Source organism: Brachycentrus maculatus, unplaced genomic scaffold, assembly GCF_059751285.1.
Source record: "Brachycentrus maculatus isolate JH-2025_06_01 unplaced genomic scaffold, ASM5975128v1 h1tg000513l, whole genome shotgun sequence".
Lineage (NCBI taxonomy): Eukaryota > Metazoa > Arthropoda > Insecta > Trichoptera > Brachycentridae > Brachycentrus > Brachycentrus maculatus.
Window position 1 is genome coordinate 34,432 of NW_028281259.1, and position 19,334 is coordinate 53,765.

The window sequence follows — 19,334 nt, forward strand, 5'->3', positions numbered from 1 at the left end:
CCCCTGCGGATGGCGGAGAATGGTTAGTTATTTAATGTATACATATTTTTTGTTGTAAAAATATAATTATATGAAAATAATTTTATAAGCTGTTTGAATTCTTTACTATCAATAGTTACAAATAAAACATATTTGTATAAAAATGTTTATTAAAATATGATTTCGTTATTATTAATTTACAATATAATTTATTAAATTAAACTAATTTCCAACACATTTCAGAAACATATATAAAAATTCTAATTTTAAGTACACAAATGCGTCATTCCCTGACTAATGCGGTCCACTTTTAGGTACTAGTTCTGTGGCATTACAGCTCTCCATATTTACAATCACAAAATTCTATTCTATAAAAATATATATTTTCTTTCTGCACCAGATTGGGGAGAGGTCACCGAGGAGTGAGGGCATCAGCCCGCGGTGTACAGAGGACGAAGCTATATAAAAAATAAATCAATATCAAATTTTATATAAAAAACAAAACAAAGTTAATTTGACTTGTCACAGAGGAATTATAATTTATTTTTGCCGTTAATAATCTTGCCACAGTTAGGATGCTGTATCATTGGAGCGAAGTAATAGCTCACTCGTGGTATCGTTGAAGTGCAGTGACAGCTCACTCGTGGTATTATTGAAGCTCAGTAACACCTCACTCGTGGATCCTTGAAGCGCAGTACCAGCTCACTCGTGGAATCATTAAAGCTCAGTAACACCTCACTCGTGGATCCTTGAAGCGCAGTACTAGCTCACTCGTGGAATCATTAAAGCTCAGTAACACCTCACTCGTGGACTATTGAAATGCAGTAACAGCTCACTCGTAGTATCGATTGTAGTATCATGGAAGTGCAGTAACAGTTCAGTCGTGGCCTTCGAGGTTTTGACAGAATTCCGCCAGAAAGTTTAAAAAGAGGTGTAATTTTTCACTTGTGAATTTTCTACCGGCGGCTACTCTTCTGATGGTCGCCGAAAGGTTGTTCAGCGTATCCTGAAAACAAAGATTCAATTCAACAACTACCACCCACACAGTGTTATCTTGATCGTTAACACATGAAGAAAAGGTGATCAGCCCTCCGCCTCAGGTACCAGTCCAAGGTAATATTGAATAAATATTAGACTGAAAAAATCACTTATATTTATTTGACCCCCCCCTGGGAATCGAACTGGGGACCTCCAGAACGGTAGCCGAGCGTGCTGACCATTACACTACGGAGGCGGGGACACTAATGCTTTGGAATAATGTTAAATTTGTTAAAATATTTTAAATTTAAAATTTTCAATGCATTACCTGCGGCCAATCTTGTCTGTAGACGGCCAGGCACTGCTCCGTGAGACAATCTTCGCTCAGAAAGTTTTCCGCCAGCAAAAAGTTTAAAAATTCAGTCAACTTGTCCCAGACGTCCGCTCCCGACTGTCCCAGTTGTCCCAGGAGATAAATGTTTCTGGGACAAAGTACGGAATTGAAGAACTCCATGCTCTGCCCCGAATCATGGTCGTCATCTTCTGTAGGCTGGTTCGTCGAGTTATCGAGGTCTTTCAACTGACAGTCTCCAAACATCAGCTTTGCAAAATCGTCTTTTTCATCGTCGCCAGCGTCGTCATCAATCTCCGCAGTTGCGGGATCGGAAAATGGCATTTTGATAACGTCCTCTGGCGATATTTTACCGTGCAAACAGTGTCGCCATATTGTCGCCAACTTCTTCAAATTCTCGGTCGTCAATATGGAAGGATGCAATGCCACTATAAAAACAAAAAATCAACATTGAAATCTTGACCCTCATCCGCACGCATCAATGGTGCATAGGGCACTGCATCAGGATACAATGCTATACAACTTTAAGACTTAACAGGTGGTACTAGGTGCCTTGCTAGTGAAACCGGCATGACAAACTAAATTATTGGAATAATTTAAAATATGGAACATATTACTAACTAACCATCACGCCGCTTCAGGGGTAAGAAGAGAGAATAGAATGTCATCAATCTGTCTTTACAAACAATGTATGCCTCTTTCACATTCTTCCATCTCCTCATCCATACCCACCGATTACTCCCACTCCTCACCTGATCACACGCAAGTACTTGAAATACTCGATCATGCCAAGTTTTTCCTCAGTCTTGGAATGTAAGGCATTATCGGACATGTGAGACGAATAGGGTGTGTGAATCAAATAAGTGAAGAAATAACAGTAAAAAAATTATGAGGTGAATGTAGTTGGAAAAAAAAATGGAGAAAGCCATGGAAAAATTGGCATGATACTTTAAAATGGACAGGTTTTGAGTTGGAATAATCAGCGGGTATGTATGAGGAGTCTGCTTCCGTAGTGTAATGGGTAGCACGCTCGGCTACCATACTAGAGGCCCCGGGTCTAATAAAATATAAATGACTTTTTCACTTTAATATTTATTCAATATCAGCCTGGACTGGTATCTGAAGCAGATTAACCATCAAGATAACACCGTGTTTATATGATGCAGTGCCCTAAGCACAATTGGGTGCGAATGAAAGTTTTGAATTTGAAATTGAATGCACGAGGAGATGTACACTCCCGCACACTGCAATGTACGGCCATCCCGGGCAGACCACCAGAGGGTGTATCACCTAGGAGGAGGGCCACGTCCAGGGTGAGCTGCGCGAGGGTGCGCTTGGTGGCGGGCGGCACGTAGGCGCAGCGCCCGCAGAGCCCCGCGCGCCGCAGCAGCCCCTCCAGCGCGCGCCCCACCTCCGCCGGGTCCGTGCCGGAGCTCACCAGCTCCACGCACAGGTCCTGGGGACACAAACACTCGTATCAACACTCTCCTTGTGTCCAGTAGTGAACAAAGGCTCCATACACTCTCCTCATATACCGCAAATTATGTAATGTAGTGTAGAGTACTGCATCAGTTTATCAATCTTAACTGTTTAAGTGCTGACATTTTTTACTTATATGTGTGCTAATTTCTTTAAAATTTATTTAAAAAAAGAAAAATATTTGTATTTTATTGTTTGCAAAAATATTTCATACTATTTCTGTGAGCCTAAGCGGCTCATTATTAGAAATAGGTATCAAGTTGTGCTAGAGTGTATTCGAACCCAGAAACTCTGACTCGAGAGTACACGACACTAACCACGGGACCGCAACCTGACATTGAGCAAATCCAATAAAAAAAAATTTGGACATAATACAAAGTCAAAATTTTTCAAATATACTAAATATTTTTCAATTGGAGAAAAAACATTCAGGTTTCACCTGATTTGTTATACCTAAAAAGATCTGTTGCACGGTAAAAAGTTCAATAAGTGGCTTGATATTTATTTTTAATACATTTTACTATATTTTTAAACTTTAAAAACAATCTCCTGAAAAATCAAGTTTTTTTGATATATGACGTTGTTGAGTGAGCGATATGTGATCCAATTTGGAAACATTGTGCTTGAATCACAAGAATTTCACAAGAGACATGTACATTACTGATGTAGTTTGAAGTAAACCTCGTCTAGATATTATCATATAATTGATATGATTCCAATAATGTAGGAACTAATGAACATTTTCTTCAAGTGCCCTGTGCACCAGTAAGGGTGAGAGTTTACCTTCCAGCCGATGACGACCTGGGTGACGCTGTGGTACGGCGTGGCAGGGGCCTCTCCGGTCGGCGCGGGCAGGTCCTGCGGGTGCTCCGCCCCGGGCACCTGCAGATAGGCGCGCAGCTCCTCGCAGTCACTGCTCGCAGCCGCGGGCGCCCCCGGAGGGTGGCCCTGCCTCAGCTTGACAACGTCGGCGTTCCAATCCGCCGCAATGGCGCCTGGAGAGGTACAATGAAGGATCGAGTACAATTAACATCTATATAGCACCCTGAATATGAATGAGGATTTGAAGAAACAGTGGTATTTACTGAGTAAAAATTAAATTTAAAATGGATACATTTTACTATAAAGTGACTGCCGAATGAAGTAAAAAAGTAAAAGTGTCTGCTAAATAAAGCTTTCTCAATCTAACACAGATGGCTCTTGTGAACTCGTATGTACTGTGTCATGAGATTGATGGTATATGTAGGAGTTTCAAAAATTTGACTAGTGTGGTAGAATGGTGAATGTTACACGTGTGTAAAGTCATCGCTTAATGAGCCTATGACATGTTGTAAGCCCCATAAATACCCAGACTTCCATCTTCTTCTTCATCTTTCATGATGAAATGTCATAATGTAATTGATTTTTATCTGTTGTAATTCATATCATTATTCACCATACAGATAACATATTAGTATTGTAGGTGTCTCAACTTCATTTCAAGTTGAGACACCTATGAGGAGGTCCGCCCGACCTGTGAGGAGGCAGAGTGTGAGGTGGGGGTAGGTACTGACCGACGTGGGAGGCCATCCAGTCGGCCAGCAGGCGCAGCACGCGGCGCGCGGTGAGCGCGGCGAGCGCGGCGCGCGCGGGGCGCGGCGTGGCGGGCGGCAGCAGCGCGCGCAGGGCCGCGGAGCAGCGCCGCCGCGCGCCGCCCGCGCCCGCCGCCAGCGCGCGCCGCCGGAACGCCGCCAGCAGCTCCGCCTGCAGCGCGCGGACGCTCGCCTCCGGGCTGCCGTCACTCTGCACCAGACACAAATACACATCGCAACTTGTTCCTCTGTGCGCGTCACGTCAGGTCCCCCCAACGGAGAGAGTACTTGCCCTCGTCTCGGGCAGCTCCTCGAATGGACTTTATCATAATGGATGGAAGCAGTGGCGTGCGCGGAGTTTTTAATCAGGGTACGCAGAAGGGTCGGGTAAGGACAAGGCATAGTAGGCACTGGTCGTGTTTCTATATGGAACGTAGGTAATCTAGGGTAGGAGCTGCTTTCCTGCCTATATCGAATGCACGCCTCTGGCCCGAAGTGAACTCCGCCGGCCCGGTGTAGGTATACATCACCGTCATTATTCATGTATGCAGATTGAAATCACAGGAATGGAGTTGGAATATTCATCAAATATGTGGAGAAATTTGTACCGGTTTCAGACAGATCAATGCTTATACAAATCGAAGGTGAACCATTTAACATCAATATTATACAAGTATATGCTCCGACTTCAGAAACAAGGTATAATGACGATGTTGAGGAATTATACAAAAATATTCAAAAGATTGTAAGATCTTTTTATTTTTTTTAATTACCTAAGGTCCAAATGACTCTGAAATCTAGCTACGGCTTATGCAACACCGTTTATCATGGCCCTACTCAGGCTTCAACTTTATAAGTTTCTTTAAATTTACTATAATTTCATGTAATTCATGAGTGAAAATTCTAGGCAAAAACACTCACTATCGTAAGATCGCTGAAAAGCGATGATATCGTTCTGATCATTGGCAACTTTAATTCAAAAATAGGCGAAGGCCGTCGATCCAACACAGTCGGGGAACGGGGGTCAGGACAGGGCAGTCAAAGAGGAGACAAGCTATTTGAGTTCTGTGAAGAACACAACATGATTCATGCCAAAATTGTGTATTTTTTATAACAATTTGTTTATTAAAATGTAAGGCATAAATGTATTGGAGAAGAAGAAAGAGACGCAGTTCATTAAGCTTTAAATGTTTACAATACTGTCCCCACCACATGCAAAGCCTTTCAATTCGTATTTAAGGGGTGGAGGACCAATATTTGTGTGCTCAGATTAAATAATATTCAAACGTGTTTACGTCGCGCTCGCTCTGTTTCTACTAGCGTCGCTTTTTCTTATAACTTTGTAATTTTTTTTATAAATAAACAATTGACTATCATTTGCGCGTTTCCGTCTTCCTCGTCACAAGTGTTACAGTACCGTTAGCAGTAACAATCATTACATTTATACTGTATGCGCGGGTGGGCGGGGACTTACAGAGTCCTGCAGGATGCGCTGGGCCCCGCGCAGGGCGAGCGCGCACAAAGCGGGCAGCTGCGCGCGCAGCCGGGCCACCAGCGCCGCACCCACGCGCTCCGCCACCGCGCGGCCCAGCGAGCGCGACTGGCTGCGCAGGAACCACTCCTCCAGCTGCGCCTGAAACACCACCAATCCACTCTGAATCCACACCAAAGGGAACATATCAATTAAAGCAACCGAAAGTGAAGCACGGAGTTGGATTAAAGCAGACTGAATGCAGTTAGAATGTGATCACTCAGTTTGGCAAAACCATGTTCTAATGGTGATATAAGGAAAGGGTGCAAGGCTGAGATGAGCACTATCCAGCAAACTAAGGAAAGTGTGTTGAGATGGTTTGGGCGTGTGAAACGAATTGAAAAAAGAAATTTATGTAGCGAATGTAGCTGGAAATAGGAGCTAAGAAAGACAAAGGAAGACTCGGTGTTCCTTGCGAATGGGTTTATTCAAAGGTTTATTTTAAATTCCACTCAATTTCAATATATTGATAACACAAGTTGGCCTAGCTAACGAATAGACATCGTCTTATCCTTAAGAATATTGAAAACATTATGTAATTTTGCATGTGCCATAAAAAATTGTATATTTTTTCATGATATTTTGATAATATAATATTAATGTACAGAAATCAAGATTATGTAAGGCATACATATATTGGAGAAGAACAAAGAGACGCAGTTCATTAAGTTTTAAATGTTTACAATATTGTTTCCAGCACATGTAACTCCTTTAAAATCATATATAAGGGGTGGAGGACCAATATTTTTGTGCTTAGATAAGATTAATATTCAAATGTGTATACGTCACGCTCACTCTTTTTCTATTGGTGTCGCTTTGTTCTTCTCGCCCTTATAACTTTGTAATTTTTATAAATAAATAATTGACTTTCATTTGCGCGTTTCCGTCTTCCTCACCACAAGTGCTCCAGTACCATTAGACAAAACACTTGGCATGATTAAGTATGACAAATATATACTTGGGCGCAGTCGGGTCAGAAGTCAGGAACAATCGGTGTGCGTGTATTAGGAAATACACCAGAATATTTGCAAATAAAGAGTGAGGTGACATTTTATTCTCTCTGCCTGCCTCTGAGAGAGGTGGCGGGATGGTTATTTAGTGTTAGTAAAGAATAAATACAAAACGCGAGGTACCTGGATTTGCTTTTCCCGTATTTTAGTTTTGTCCTCGTTGAAACAGCTGGTGATGGGCGTGATGTGCCGGAAGGACTTGGCCTTGTCGGCGCACCCGGAGTCCACGCTCGCCAGGATGTTCCGCAGCTCCTTCAGGAACGGGCACAGGGAGAGCACGACGTCGCCGCTCACCAAGTCCAGCCGGTCCAAGCGGCGATCCGCGTCGTCCTGCAGAGAGCATGCGAGCACATCCGCGCTGAGATTGGACTCTATTTCCTTTTGGGGGGAGATTAGCGACGAGGAGTTCTCACTGATCCAGGCGTAGTAGGCGTCTTGCGGGAAGTGCGGCATGTCGAACAGCCAGCCGAGCGTGAGCCTGAGCAGGCTCCGGCCGTGCGGGGACACGCGGAGGCAGGCGGCGGGGTGTGTGTGGGTGTGGGGGTGGCAGGCCCGCGCGTACACGGAGAAGAGCCGGGAGAGCAGGCGGCGGTAGTAGGCGAGGCGCAGGCTGCTGTAGTCCAACACGGCCAGCAGCTGCGCCAGCCACGGCACGGTGAGCACGAGGCGCTCGCTCCGCTCCGCAGCCTCCAGGATCTGCACCAAGTCTAGCGGGGGTCGGGTCTGTAACACGAGCAGTTGGCAAACTAGAGGCGGCAATCTAGAGGCGGCAGCAGAGGCCTCCGCGTACCAGCCAATGTCAGGTCGGCTGACTGGACACGGGGGATCAATTTAAAAACCAAATAAAGTAACAATTAATTCAGTTTTTGGACAACATTCCGGGTGCATTTCTTCACATAGGAGTTATTTGTATTGACATCTCAACATGTATAAGGAAGAATATGGAAATGTGGGTATTTACAGGGCAGACATGGGCTGGTTTAGTGTCACCATTCTACCCGTGGCTGTAACAACACTATTCAATTTTGGAATTTTGAAACTCTATATTGTATAATTGACACATTATTTAATGTCAGTTCCGGAGTTGGCTGTAAGTATGGTGTTTACTAAGCGGAGTCTTATTTTAAATGCACGCAAGATTCTACTGGAATTATTTTACATATTAGGGATGCCTGAAACCGTCATAATTTTTTTTACACTATAAAATATAATAAAAACGAGTTCCAAAATTTGAATAGTGTTGTTATCAATCATGAATGGTGAATGTAACACGAGTATAAAATGATCACTAAACCAGCCCTGTGAATACTTAAACGTCCATATTCTTTTATGTTTTGAATATTGAAAGCATTACCTTTGTGGATCATATTGATATATTATTTTGAGAAATAAAAAGACTTTGTTTTTTGATCCACTCACATTTTTATTGACCAACTAGTTTCGGCAACAACCTGTTGCCCTTTTCAGGGTTTAGTCATAAATTAAACCCTGAAGAGGGCAACAGGTTGTTGCCGAAACTGGTAGGTTAAGAAAAATGTGAGTGGATCAAAAAACAAAGTTTTTTTATTTCTCAAAATAATATTCCATATGCTTCTTCATCTATTTTAAGATGACAATAATTTTAAGTTTTTTAACATGTCTGTTTGCGAGTGCGGGTCCGGTGTCGGACGGTAGGGATACGGACCTGATCTCTGACGGCGACCTCGCAGTGGAAGACCTGTTCCTTGGGCGGCAGGCAGGTGCCCTGCGTGCCCCCGTAGGCCAGCGCCAGCAGGAAGCCCAGGAACTTGCCCAGCACCTGCAGCGACCTGGCGCAGCGCAGGAACTGCAGCCGGGCGGCCGTGTCCACCGCCGTATCTGCGCACAACTCAACACATCGTAACAACATCCCTCCGCTGCAACTACATACATACTGAGATCGCCAACACAACCCACTTTTCAACAAATGATATTCACAAATCTGGGTTCGTCCAGTTATGTATATTGACATCTGAAAAATATGGTAGTCTGGGTATTTACAGGGCTTATGACATGCCGTAGACCTCCGTTGAAAACCACACTACTACCATTTTGGAGGCTATATATATATATATATCATCATAAAGAGGCTTGTGGAGCACAGATGGGGGCTGGACATGTGGCGGCACTGGAGCGCAGTGCTGCCGCATGTCCAGCCAACGAGCTAATTTTTGTCTACATCTCTCCAAATTTATAATTATTATTTTTATTTTTTTCTTTGTTTATTATTTTTAATTTATAAACATATATGGCTGACTAAGTATTGCACCCACCACTTAGTCAAGCTGGAATAAAGAGTTATTATTATTATATCCATTCTTCGCATCTTCCACGTTCATGCATCTCCTCATACTAATGCATAATGTTTGCAAAGACAGAGTGGTGTGGCGTTCTATTCTCTCTGCCTACCCCTGCGGTAAGCGGCATGATGGTTAGTTAGTTAGTTATATATATCGCTCACTCCTTTCAAGAACGTCATAAATCAAAAATCGTCAATTTTGAGTTGTGCATGTTTTCGTAATGCCCGGAAAATGTACTATATCCCAGCAAAAGCGGCATATTTTTAACTTAATATTTACCCGCTACAGGGCAGAAAGTGTTATTTTTGCATTTTGAAGAAAAGGTATTGTTTAATTATTTTTTTAAATATACTTAATATTTTTCAAATGGAGAAAAAATATTCAGGTTTTCCCTAAAAAGATCTGTTGCATAGTAAAAAGTTAAATAAGTGGCTTGATATTTATTTTTAATACATTGTATTTTATGCTTGAACTTTAAAAACGTTCTCCTGAAAAATCAAGTTTTTTGATTTATGACGTTCTTGAAAGGAGTGAGCGATATATCCATTGATTGATGACGCCTTCTTTCACATGCAAATTCTCGGTACCATCTATGATTGAGTTGAATAATTTTTATTTTATTTAGCAGAAACCTTCGTGAAATGTATCCAAGATTGTTTCCAAATTACTTTACATGCGACGCACCTGTGTCCTCGTTCTCCGAGGAGAGGAAGGGGGTTTGGTCGAGGCGGCATATCTCCTGCGTCAAGGAGTCCGCCAAGTGCTGTCGGAAGGCGCCGCTGTCGGCCAGTATCAAGAAGTCTCTGCAATGGAAAATACCGCAAATTACATTTATATAATATAACTGATCACTCAGAAATCACATATGAAAATCATATCCCTCATATTCAAAAGTTACACAAAAACAGATGACAATTTGTATATAAAAATACAAAACCATCTTTTCAAATATCTAGAACATACTTAACAAATTTCTTCTTCTAACCCTTATCCGCACCCAATGGTGCATAAGGCACTGCATCATATCAACGCAGTGTTATCTTGATCGTTGACATATGAAGGCAAGGTGATCACCCCTGCGCTTCAGGGACCAGTCCAGGGGGTAATATAAGAGTGTAAAATCACAAATATTTATTTTCACCCCCCCCTGGGAATCGAACCCAGGACCTCCAGCATAGTAGCTAAACACGCTAACAATTACACTATGGAGGCATACAAATATAGTAGTCGAAATATATTTTTTAAATAATTTGGTACAACATAATATAATAATTTTATAATTTTTTACTTTTTAGTTTTTCATCTTTTTAATGTTATTTTTAAAAAAATCAAGTATTTTTTGTATTTTATATTAACACTATTATTCCAGTTCTACTTATAATAATACCCATTGTATTCTTGCCAGTGCCCTTTACTATGACCTAAATTATATTGTATCCCCACACACAGGCCATGCCTTTGTGGGATCTTTTTTTGTATTTATATTTTATTCTTATTTTTTTGTATTTGAATTTATGTTCTGTTTGTATAATGCAAAAGAATTTAAAATAAAGAAAAAAAATAATAATAGTCGGTACCGGAAAAATTCTTGATGATGAGGAAAGGCATCTTCCGACGACGCACTCTTCGTAGTCAACCTCTCCGCCAACTTGCTGAGTCGGTTGGCGTTCACCTTCCCCAGGTCCAGCTCTGCCAGAGACTCCGGCAGCTTGCTCTGGAAACACGCCCAGTTTGTGGGGTTAGTCGTGGTCTGACCACTTCTCCGTGTCGTTGTTGTCTTTGTGTGTCCTGGTCAGGACTTGGTGCTAGGTCGTGAGTTAGGGTTACTCTTTTTTTTGTCCATCGTTTGTTAACTCTTACTCTGTAGGCCAGACATTCTGGCCCGTATGATTCTAGTAGGCAGCTCCGCGGGCCACAATGTCTGGCCCACAGCAGGTATAACTTTAATCACTGATTTCTCTATCACCCAACTATATTCTACCAACAAATATTTCAGATAAATGCGGTTAATCATCGCAACATATTGAATTAACCAACATATCTTCAATAAAACTTTCCATTACTTAGATTATAATCTAGGAAAAATATATTATCATTTTGGGTGACAGAATATTTGTCATACGCTAATATTTTTCGGGACAGTCAGTCTTTATCCTTCATTTATGACGGTTCTCTAAGGATACACCTACTTTTTGTGACCATATTTTTTCGTTTTATGGAGCTATTATATTTTGAATTTTGTGATATTAGTGCTAGTAGTAAAAATAACAGAAATTTCATTTATGTGTTTATAATAAATATTTTATAGTTAATCCGGGATGGAAAATGACGAAGGTTACACTTTCAAGTTCAGTTATAAAAACGAATGGTCATACAAATTGCCATACGAGTGTCCCAAAATTAGGGAACCAAAATATTTATTTTAATGAAAGAAAAACGTCACATTTTTTTTATCAGAGTAGCTGATCAGTTATGAGAAAAAATGGTCAGAGCGGAAAATGTTAAGATTGTTTTAGATTTATATCAAGAAAAAAAAATTACCTTGTGAAATGGACCCGTAATAGTGTCCATGAATAATGGTCGAGTGGGAAATGCGATGACTGTCCATTTTCTGCAGTTGTCTTTGCACTGTTCCGTGTCTGTATGCTGTGTTGGCGGGGGGTGTGGAGGCGTCTGTGTACCGGCCAACGTAAGGTCGGAATGGGATCTAGCTAACTAACTGAACAAACTAACTACTAAACCGTTTCACTACCTGCACCGGGGCACTTCTAGACAATTTGGTGGTTGTATTAAAAACTTGTATTATTTAGAGTAGCAGCGACAGGGATATTGAAAGCTTTTAATTGTAAATTCACAGTATAATCGGGATACAATTTTATTTCACATTTACTATAAATTTGTTTTTAAAAAATTGCTATGCAAGAGAAGTTCTGTCAGGAAGCCTAGATGCTTCCGTATCAGACCTGGGAATGCGGTGGGACAGCTATCAATATCCAATTCTCAGGAGACAACATTTCATTCTTCAGAAGCCGTTTGAGCAGCCAGACTAATAAACTCAAAAAATGGGCTTGCGTCGGTTTATTGTTTCGAATGGACGGAGGCAGGATAGAGTGTGAGAATCTGGAAGGAGGGAGATGTACCTGGTACGGGGCCGAGAGCAGCTGTTCCCGGAAGAGGCGCGCCAGGTGGGCAAAGTTGGAGGGTGAGGTCCCCAAGGTCAGCAGCGTCCGGATCATGCCGCTCAGCCGCGAGGCGGAGCTCCAGCCCGCTCGCGTGTGCCCGTTCTCCCACAGCCTGCGCAGGACAACATACACTCCTTGTAACATCATAGAGGATCAGAAGACAAACCTCTAACCCTCTCCTACACTATATGAGGTCTTAAAAAATAGCCGGGATAAAAGTGTTGCCAAATTTGTTAAAAAAGTTATACTTATCCTACAAACTTGTTTATGGTAAATTAATTTAAGACTCCCTTGATCTAAATTCCCTCCCCCTCCGCCCCCCTCCGCCGTGAGGGCGTAGCGGTCGTAGAAGGAAAACTCATTACATTTGCAAACTATGTAACTCGTCACCATTGTGTGGGCACACTGGGGAGTGTGCTAGGAGATTTCCATTTGCGCATATACTAATATTATTATCATTTGTGAGGTAAATTGTAACAATATTATTTCAACTGCATTCAGCCTACTTTCATCCTTCTTTTGCCAATTTTACTTTCATACATTAGGGTTAAAACCAGGATTTCATTAATTGATTTGGCAGTAGTAAAATCTATCCATTTTTAGTTAAAGCTTTACTTAGTAAATACCAAAACTTAAATTAAAAATTAAAACCAAGAGTCTGTTATGTACTGCTAAAGTTTTTATTTGTTATAACTGATTTCAGTGGACCATTCGCAGCATTCACTCTCCTTATCATAGAAAACACTTCCCAAACATACAAAATACATCTACTTTACTTACCTAAAAATGTCGTAAAAAAGGTCCCGTTGCTTTTTAAATGAATAAAAGCAATGCAGGCTCGGGAAGTTGTCCGCGCTGTCCGTTTCCGCATCGAAGCAGACGTTCTTGTTCAAAATACTGGAGGACACGTCCAGGTCCTGCCTGGCGCCCAGCTTCGTGGCGTACACGCGGGCGCAGCGCTCCGCTAGTGCGGGCCGGAAGGAGCGCACGCGCGCATTCTCCCGCAGCAGGCGCAGGGCCGCGCGCTCCCACATTGCCTCCGCGCCGCCTCCCAGCAGATGCCCTTCCAGCGCTACCACCGCGAAATGCACGCAGTTGTGGACCGTGGAAAGCAACACGTCCACCTCCGAGCATTGTTCGATCGAACCCTCGATGGCTTGCACGTCGGAGGGCTCGCTAGAAGCGCATATCTCGGCTACGGGAAGGTCGGATTCAGAGCCTGAAACGTGGCTTTGTTCAGTTTTTATAAGCCATTTGGACGACACGGGCTGTTGCGAGACTAAAATTGAAATTAGAAAACAAATTTCTGAAGTGATGTTGGTGACGAGATTGCAGTTCAATATGGCGCCGTACAGTCGGGCCAACATCTCTAGCTCTTTGACATATGTGACTAGTTTAGAATCCGGGATGACATATTCTACTTTTTCTATAGTTTTCGTCTCCTTGGACGGGGTATGTCTCGGGATGATCTGGATGGCCGGCTGCGGTCGGTTCTTACCGCTGGCCGCATTAAATTTTTCTAGCAATTTCTCTTTTTCGGCTCTCAAGATGGCCCTTTCCGCATTGTAGCCGGCGCTCTCTTCCTTGGCCTGAAAAACTTGCCCGGAAAAGGCTTCGTTTTGTTCCGCCTTGTCGTACTTGACCCCGAACTGGACGGCGCCGTGAGAGTTGCCGGCGAAGGATCTGTTCATTTCCGGGTTGGTCATGTTGAGCCGCGTCGGGTTGATCCGCCTGCGGTTCTGAGCGGCGGTTTTGATTTGAGGGAAGGAATCGTCGTCTTTCAAATTCAACTCTCTAAAATTTCTATTTTCGTCATTTCTCGTCATCAAATCGTCTTCCATGGAAAGGTTCACGTACTTGGTCTTTTTCTTTTTCCCCGTAGATTTGTCGCTTCTCGCGCTCTTATTCGCGACGATGAAATCTCCGATGCAAATGTTGGTGCGACTGGAAGACGGCTTGGATTGATTTTGATACGAGTTGGAGTGAAACTCTTGCCGCGGGCTGCCAAAGCCGTCCGAGTCGCTAAGACCGGGTCTAAATTGGTTCGGCGCAAAGTTTTGTTGGTTGGAATACCTGATGGGACTGTGGAATCGCGAATCATTTTGATGCCGCGACAGATTGTTTAGCGGGTGAGTCTGCCATTGGGACAGATTGGAATCGCTTCTAGATTGATCCGAGTGACTGTGAACGGAGTCGCCATTATTCTGAGACAGACTGCGACGCATGCCGCTGTTGGGCGTGCTGAACGCCATATTCCGGTTAGATGTTTCAGACGGAGTGACGGGGCTGAAGAGGCCCTCTCTGTTGGGCGATTCGTTTTTAATAGGAGTGCGAGACGTCTCTCGTTCTCCGGACAGATTACCGAGAGAATCCGAATCGATACTGTTGACATTTTTGGGCGAATCATTTTGAAATTCTTTGGAATCTCTTCCGTCGCGAGGATGACGGGAGGGGACGGAGTTTGCGGGAAGCGTGCCCCCGAGGCCGGGAGCGAAACGGTTCCCGATCTTGTCACAGAGAAGCGATCTTCCTCGGATAGATTCGTTTCCCTTAAGAAAGTATTCTGTACTTATCTTACGGCAAGCTTCCGGGTTTTTAGGTGTCGATACGTTACTCAAACCATCACGACTCGGAGGCGTATGGGTGAGTAAATTTGGAGATGGCGAGTGGACGGGTACATTTCGGGATGATGTATGGGCAGGTACATTTGGAGAAGACGAGTGTGCAGGCACATTTGGCAACGGCGAATGGGGGGGTGCACTCGAATATGGCTCCTTGTTGTCGGAAGAATGTGCGGAAATGTCGTTGGACTGCGATGTGTTGAACTGGAGAACGCTGAAAGTAAATTGCAATACGGTTAACATAAAAGGGATCTAAGTAAAAATATAATGAAATATAAAAATGAAGTCTTTGTGGCCATTCTCATTCTCTTCTCCCGTACACATTTACTAAACATACTTTCTTAGTCATTACATACATGTATGGCGGTATCCAGTGTGCTGTGAATTTTACGAAAATGTGACAAAAATAAAACCTTCTAAACATATCGTTATTGAAAGTGTAATAACGTTTATTTATAAAACTTACCAAATAAATGAAGAGCGCGCCAGTCGCGCAGTCATTTATCCATAATCATAAAATTAATTGTTCATGGTGCAGGTCTGTCACAAAAATTCTCACAGAAAATATGAAAACTAAATTATATGTCAAAAGTAATTGTTTATGTTAGTTTAATATTGAAAGTATACACACACACACACTCTCTGACTTAAAAAAATTAAAAATTAAAAATCATCAGAATCGACACTAAAATCACTGTCATCAGATTCGGCAGTGACGGCAACTCAGGGATTATTGGACAACCCTGAGCGCCATTAGTTGTTCCGACGACAAACCTCTCTTTAATTCACGTTTAAAGTGGTAAAAACAAATTCTGTTTTAATTCTAAGTATGCAAAGATATTCTCAATAGATGTCACTATGCGTTCAATATATTTGTACATTTAAAATAATTTTTTTTTTTTAGTAAAAGCCTATTTAAAACGGCGCGTCTTAAAACGTAATTTTTGTATGAGCGGCGCTCCGTTCACAGAAAATTATGCGTCTTAAGACGCTCTCGGCCGTTAACTGGCTAAGCAATGATAAAATTGTATAGCGCCATCTGCGGGCGTCGGATGTAAGCAAGCAGAGGTATAATGGCGCAGGGCGAACAAGGTGATCTACGACAGCGGTCGGTCGATTAGAAAAACACGTGTATATTGTTATTAAATAAACTCAATTGAATAGTTAATTATTGTTCTCTTTGCATCCTTCCCCATTCCCGACAACAATTCACACGTTATCCGTTCGCTCCACATGTCCATACCGCCTTAAAGAAATTTTCTTAGACTTTTCAACTATCCCTTGTTCAGCCTTACATTCCTTTCTTATACCTAAATTTTTAATATTGTCATACAATGATTTTCCACATATCTTATCAATTCACAAGTCGCCAACTGTCAGAAAACTTTCGTGATGAGGAATTTGTGATGTCAACTCGCCGCTGCATTGCGCCTGCTTGCGTCATTTACATATAAAAACATCCTTGCATCGCGACTCTGCGCTGGGCCGCAAATTAGCACAAATATAACACAAATAAAATCGAGATAACGCGTCACTAACTTTGATAACTTACCTTTGGGTTTGATTTCTGAGAAGAGAAATGAAATAAATCGTAAAGTCCGCTCTGGAACACGGAAAGGCGTCTTCCTAAAAACATAAAATAACTTAACAAAGATTCCCTTGTTATTCCCACAAAGCGCACATCCTGCAACGTAACCTCGCAAATATCTCGACACAAAATACGAATATAGCGAACCTGCTCAACACCATATTGCAACCACGTTACACATTTTTCTAGGTCAATCTCGCAGTTTAAAATACATTTTAAAAGCTTTTCCGCCATCTATCGCTGTTTATTTTCCTTTTGTGCAAAATTAAACGCTTTTCTTCGAATAATATTTATTTTTACAACTGACAGCATAGTGCGGGAAAAATGGCTATATATTTTTGACAGATAAGAATAAAGTTGCCAGATCTACGAGTGTTAATCTATCTACTTAAATATTTTAGTACTTACCTGTAAATAAAAAATCGGGGTAATATGATTAAGATATGAGTATAATTTTAAAAAATTAGCAAGATATTATTCCCATCAATAATGAAAGTTTAAGGATATTTTTTTAAAAAATTTTGCAGTTTTAAATTGAAAGTATTTTTTGAAGGACGTTTATCCTGCCATGAAATGGTTCCTCGCAAGATTTTAAAAATAAATAAATATTTATTTACCAACACGTCGTTTCTCCACAGGTATCGCCAGAGAGAATTAATCGTCACACCACTCAGTTTTTGCATTTGAGATGAGAACAGCTACGTGAAAGTGACGACGCTGACTTGTAAGTCACCGCTTCGTTAAAGCAGCGACGCGATGCGTGTCTATTCTTGTTCTTGTTGACTCGGAACAAGAACACTTGTATTAGCCGTCCAACATCCTCCCGGCGACCGACGAGTGTCCGATCATGAAAAGACCGTTGGACGTTAGCGTTAGTTTTTTGCTTATCCGAATTTATCTGAGTTCAGCCGAGTTTAGTCGAGCCGAAATTATTCAAATATCAACATTACATCGGACTCGGAGTTGTCGTGGCGATTTTTGAAGCAGCGACCACGATCGCTACTTTGCGGAAAATCGGGTCGCCGGTATTACCGATGAATTTAAAAAGGGCCTGTAAAAATATAAATAATTCTATAAATATAAAAATACGAGAAACAGTAAAAAAAGTCCCGACAAACTGCTAATGAAGCTGTTTACCATCGGATTCTTAAAGTAATCGTTTAATCAAATTATTAACAAAAAAAAAATTACATCATTGCTTTACTTTGCACACACACACGCACACAAAATTGTTTCATTGTATTTCAATTCGCGCATGTTTTTTTATTTTATTCCTTATTTTACTAATCGAACATCTATTTGACATCCTTTAGCAGAATAGATGAACATTCTGAGTGATCGAATTTAACTGCATTAAGTCTTCTTTCATCCCTCTTTTGCAACTTATTATTGTAAATTAGGTACAGGCTACAGAAGATGAGTTATACAAGATCTCCCAGTGACTTTCCACACTCTACATTTCATCTGTTAATCCACGAATAAGCGAGTCACGGTGACTCTCCTCGTCCGACGAAAGGTCCATCGTTCGATTGATCCGGTTTTAGTGAACGGATCTAGATCCAGCGATGCGGATTCCCCGAATGACCGGATCTCGCCCACCTCCAGCGAGGATCCGGTTCGCTATTTTTGAAATGTCGCCGCCTATATGGTTCACGTTAGTTTTTAATTTCTGTCAAACAGGTACTTCGCTTCGTTCTTGTTTCTTATTCGCGTAAATGATTGAAATACCGGTGCATTCCTAGTTCGTCCTCTCATTGGTCGGGCGCTCGCTGTCGGCGCTAGTCCACAAGTCGCTGTCAGTCCTCGCGATCGGACGTGGGAAAATAATAAATAATGCCCGTTTAAAAATACGTCCAAAACGCCGCCAAATAACTTCAGAATAAGTCAATTAAAACGTTTTTAATTTTAACGGATGGTGTTCGTACATAAATAATGTATAAATCAGTTTATACTTCAAGTCTGCCATCTCGCTCCGCACTTGTGATGTTGTTTGTAACAGTTTAATTGAATGTTTTTAAATAAATCATATTTGTATAAATATGTGTTAAGTTTCCAAAGTTCTCCGATCGCTTCGCCAATATGAAGTGATAACAATTTACAATATCCAGTCGTGTTTTTATTGTGACATTTTGGTGACATTATTTGAAGGTATGAACAAAGATTTGTTATATTCATTAAAAAGGACTTTTTTTCGATTATTTAGTTTGCTCGTTATACGACAGGCGTCGTGGTGATGTCGGGGGGACGCTCGAAAGCGAAACTGGCGTCGCGGGTTCGATTCCCGCCAATTGCAAAATTAACGCGAGAAATATTTATTTTCATTATTTATTGATTTGGCTTTTAATTTGTAGAGCTCCATTTTAATGTATGTATTAATTTTTAAATAAAACACAGATTTTTTGAGTCTACTAAGTTGTATTTTAATAAAAAAAACACATTAATTCTGTGACAATTGTTTCGCCTTGTTATGGCATTTTCAAACGAATGTGTTTTGTGCTTTTTTAAATTAAAATACAACTTAGTAGACTCAAAAAACCTGTGTTTGGTAAAAAAAATTAATACATTTTAGTTTCAATTGGTCTGGGTGTTTGTGATGCATTTTCGCATCCAATATGAGCATGGGGGTTTGATGGTTATTCCTTTGTGATAATTTATATAATAATTATCGGGTATGTATGAGAAGATGCATGAACGTGGAAGAGGTGAAAATTATTTGCAAAGACAA

The 19,334-nt window shown here is 41.5% G+C and overlaps 2 protein-coding genes across 2 annotated transcripts in view; one reads left to right on the top strand and one right to left on the bottom strand.

Moving 5' to 3' along the window:
* Positions 1 to 183: 183 nt before the first annotated feature.
* On the bottom strand, positions 184 to 16,941 carry dlt (codanin-1 like protein dlt). Its single transcript, XM_088272656.1, has 14 exons — positions 16,757 to 16,941; positions 16,574 to 16,647; positions 13,181 to 15,235; positions 12,359 to 12,512; positions 10,796 to 10,932; positions 9,903 to 10,021; positions 8,585 to 8,757; positions 7,024 to 7,623; positions 5,834 to 5,992; positions 4,342 to 4,570; positions 3,572 to 3,783; positions 2,600 to 2,765; positions 1,286 to 1,737; positions 184 to 985 (listed from the first exon to the last, which is right to left on the bottom strand). Exons 1-14 carry the CDS (start codon positions 16,841 to 16,843, stop codon positions 857 to 859), a joined length of 4,746 nt encoding a protein of 1,581 aa, XP_088128782.1. The 5' UTR covers positions 16,844 to 16,941; the 3' UTR covers positions 184 to 856.
* Positions 16,942 to 18,392: 1,451 nt separating this feature from the next.
* hoe1 (OCA2 melanosomal transmembrane protein hoepel1) overlaps positions 18,393 to 19,334 on the top strand; it is a 47,983-nt gene continuing 47,041 nt past the window's right edge. The window contains exon 1 of the mRNA XM_088272638.1: positions 18,393 to 18,757. The gene's annotated coding sequence lies outside the window, so the exon portion shown is untranslated. The remainder of the gene's footprint in view (positions 18,758 to 19,334) is intronic.

Coding starts and splice junctions, on each gene's coding strand:
- dlt (XM_088272656.1), bottom strand. CDS start 16,843: ATGGCGGAAAAGCTTTTAAAATGTATTTTAAACTGCGAGATTGACCTA. Junction 7,624..8,584: donor AGGTCGCCGTCAGAGATCAG/GTCCGTATCCCT, acceptor CTCGTGTTACAG/ACCCGACCCCCGCTAGACTT. Junction 5,993..7,023: donor TACGGGAAAAGCAAATCCAG/GTACCTCGCGTT, acceptor GTGGTGTTTCAG/GCGCAGCTGGAGGAGTGGTT.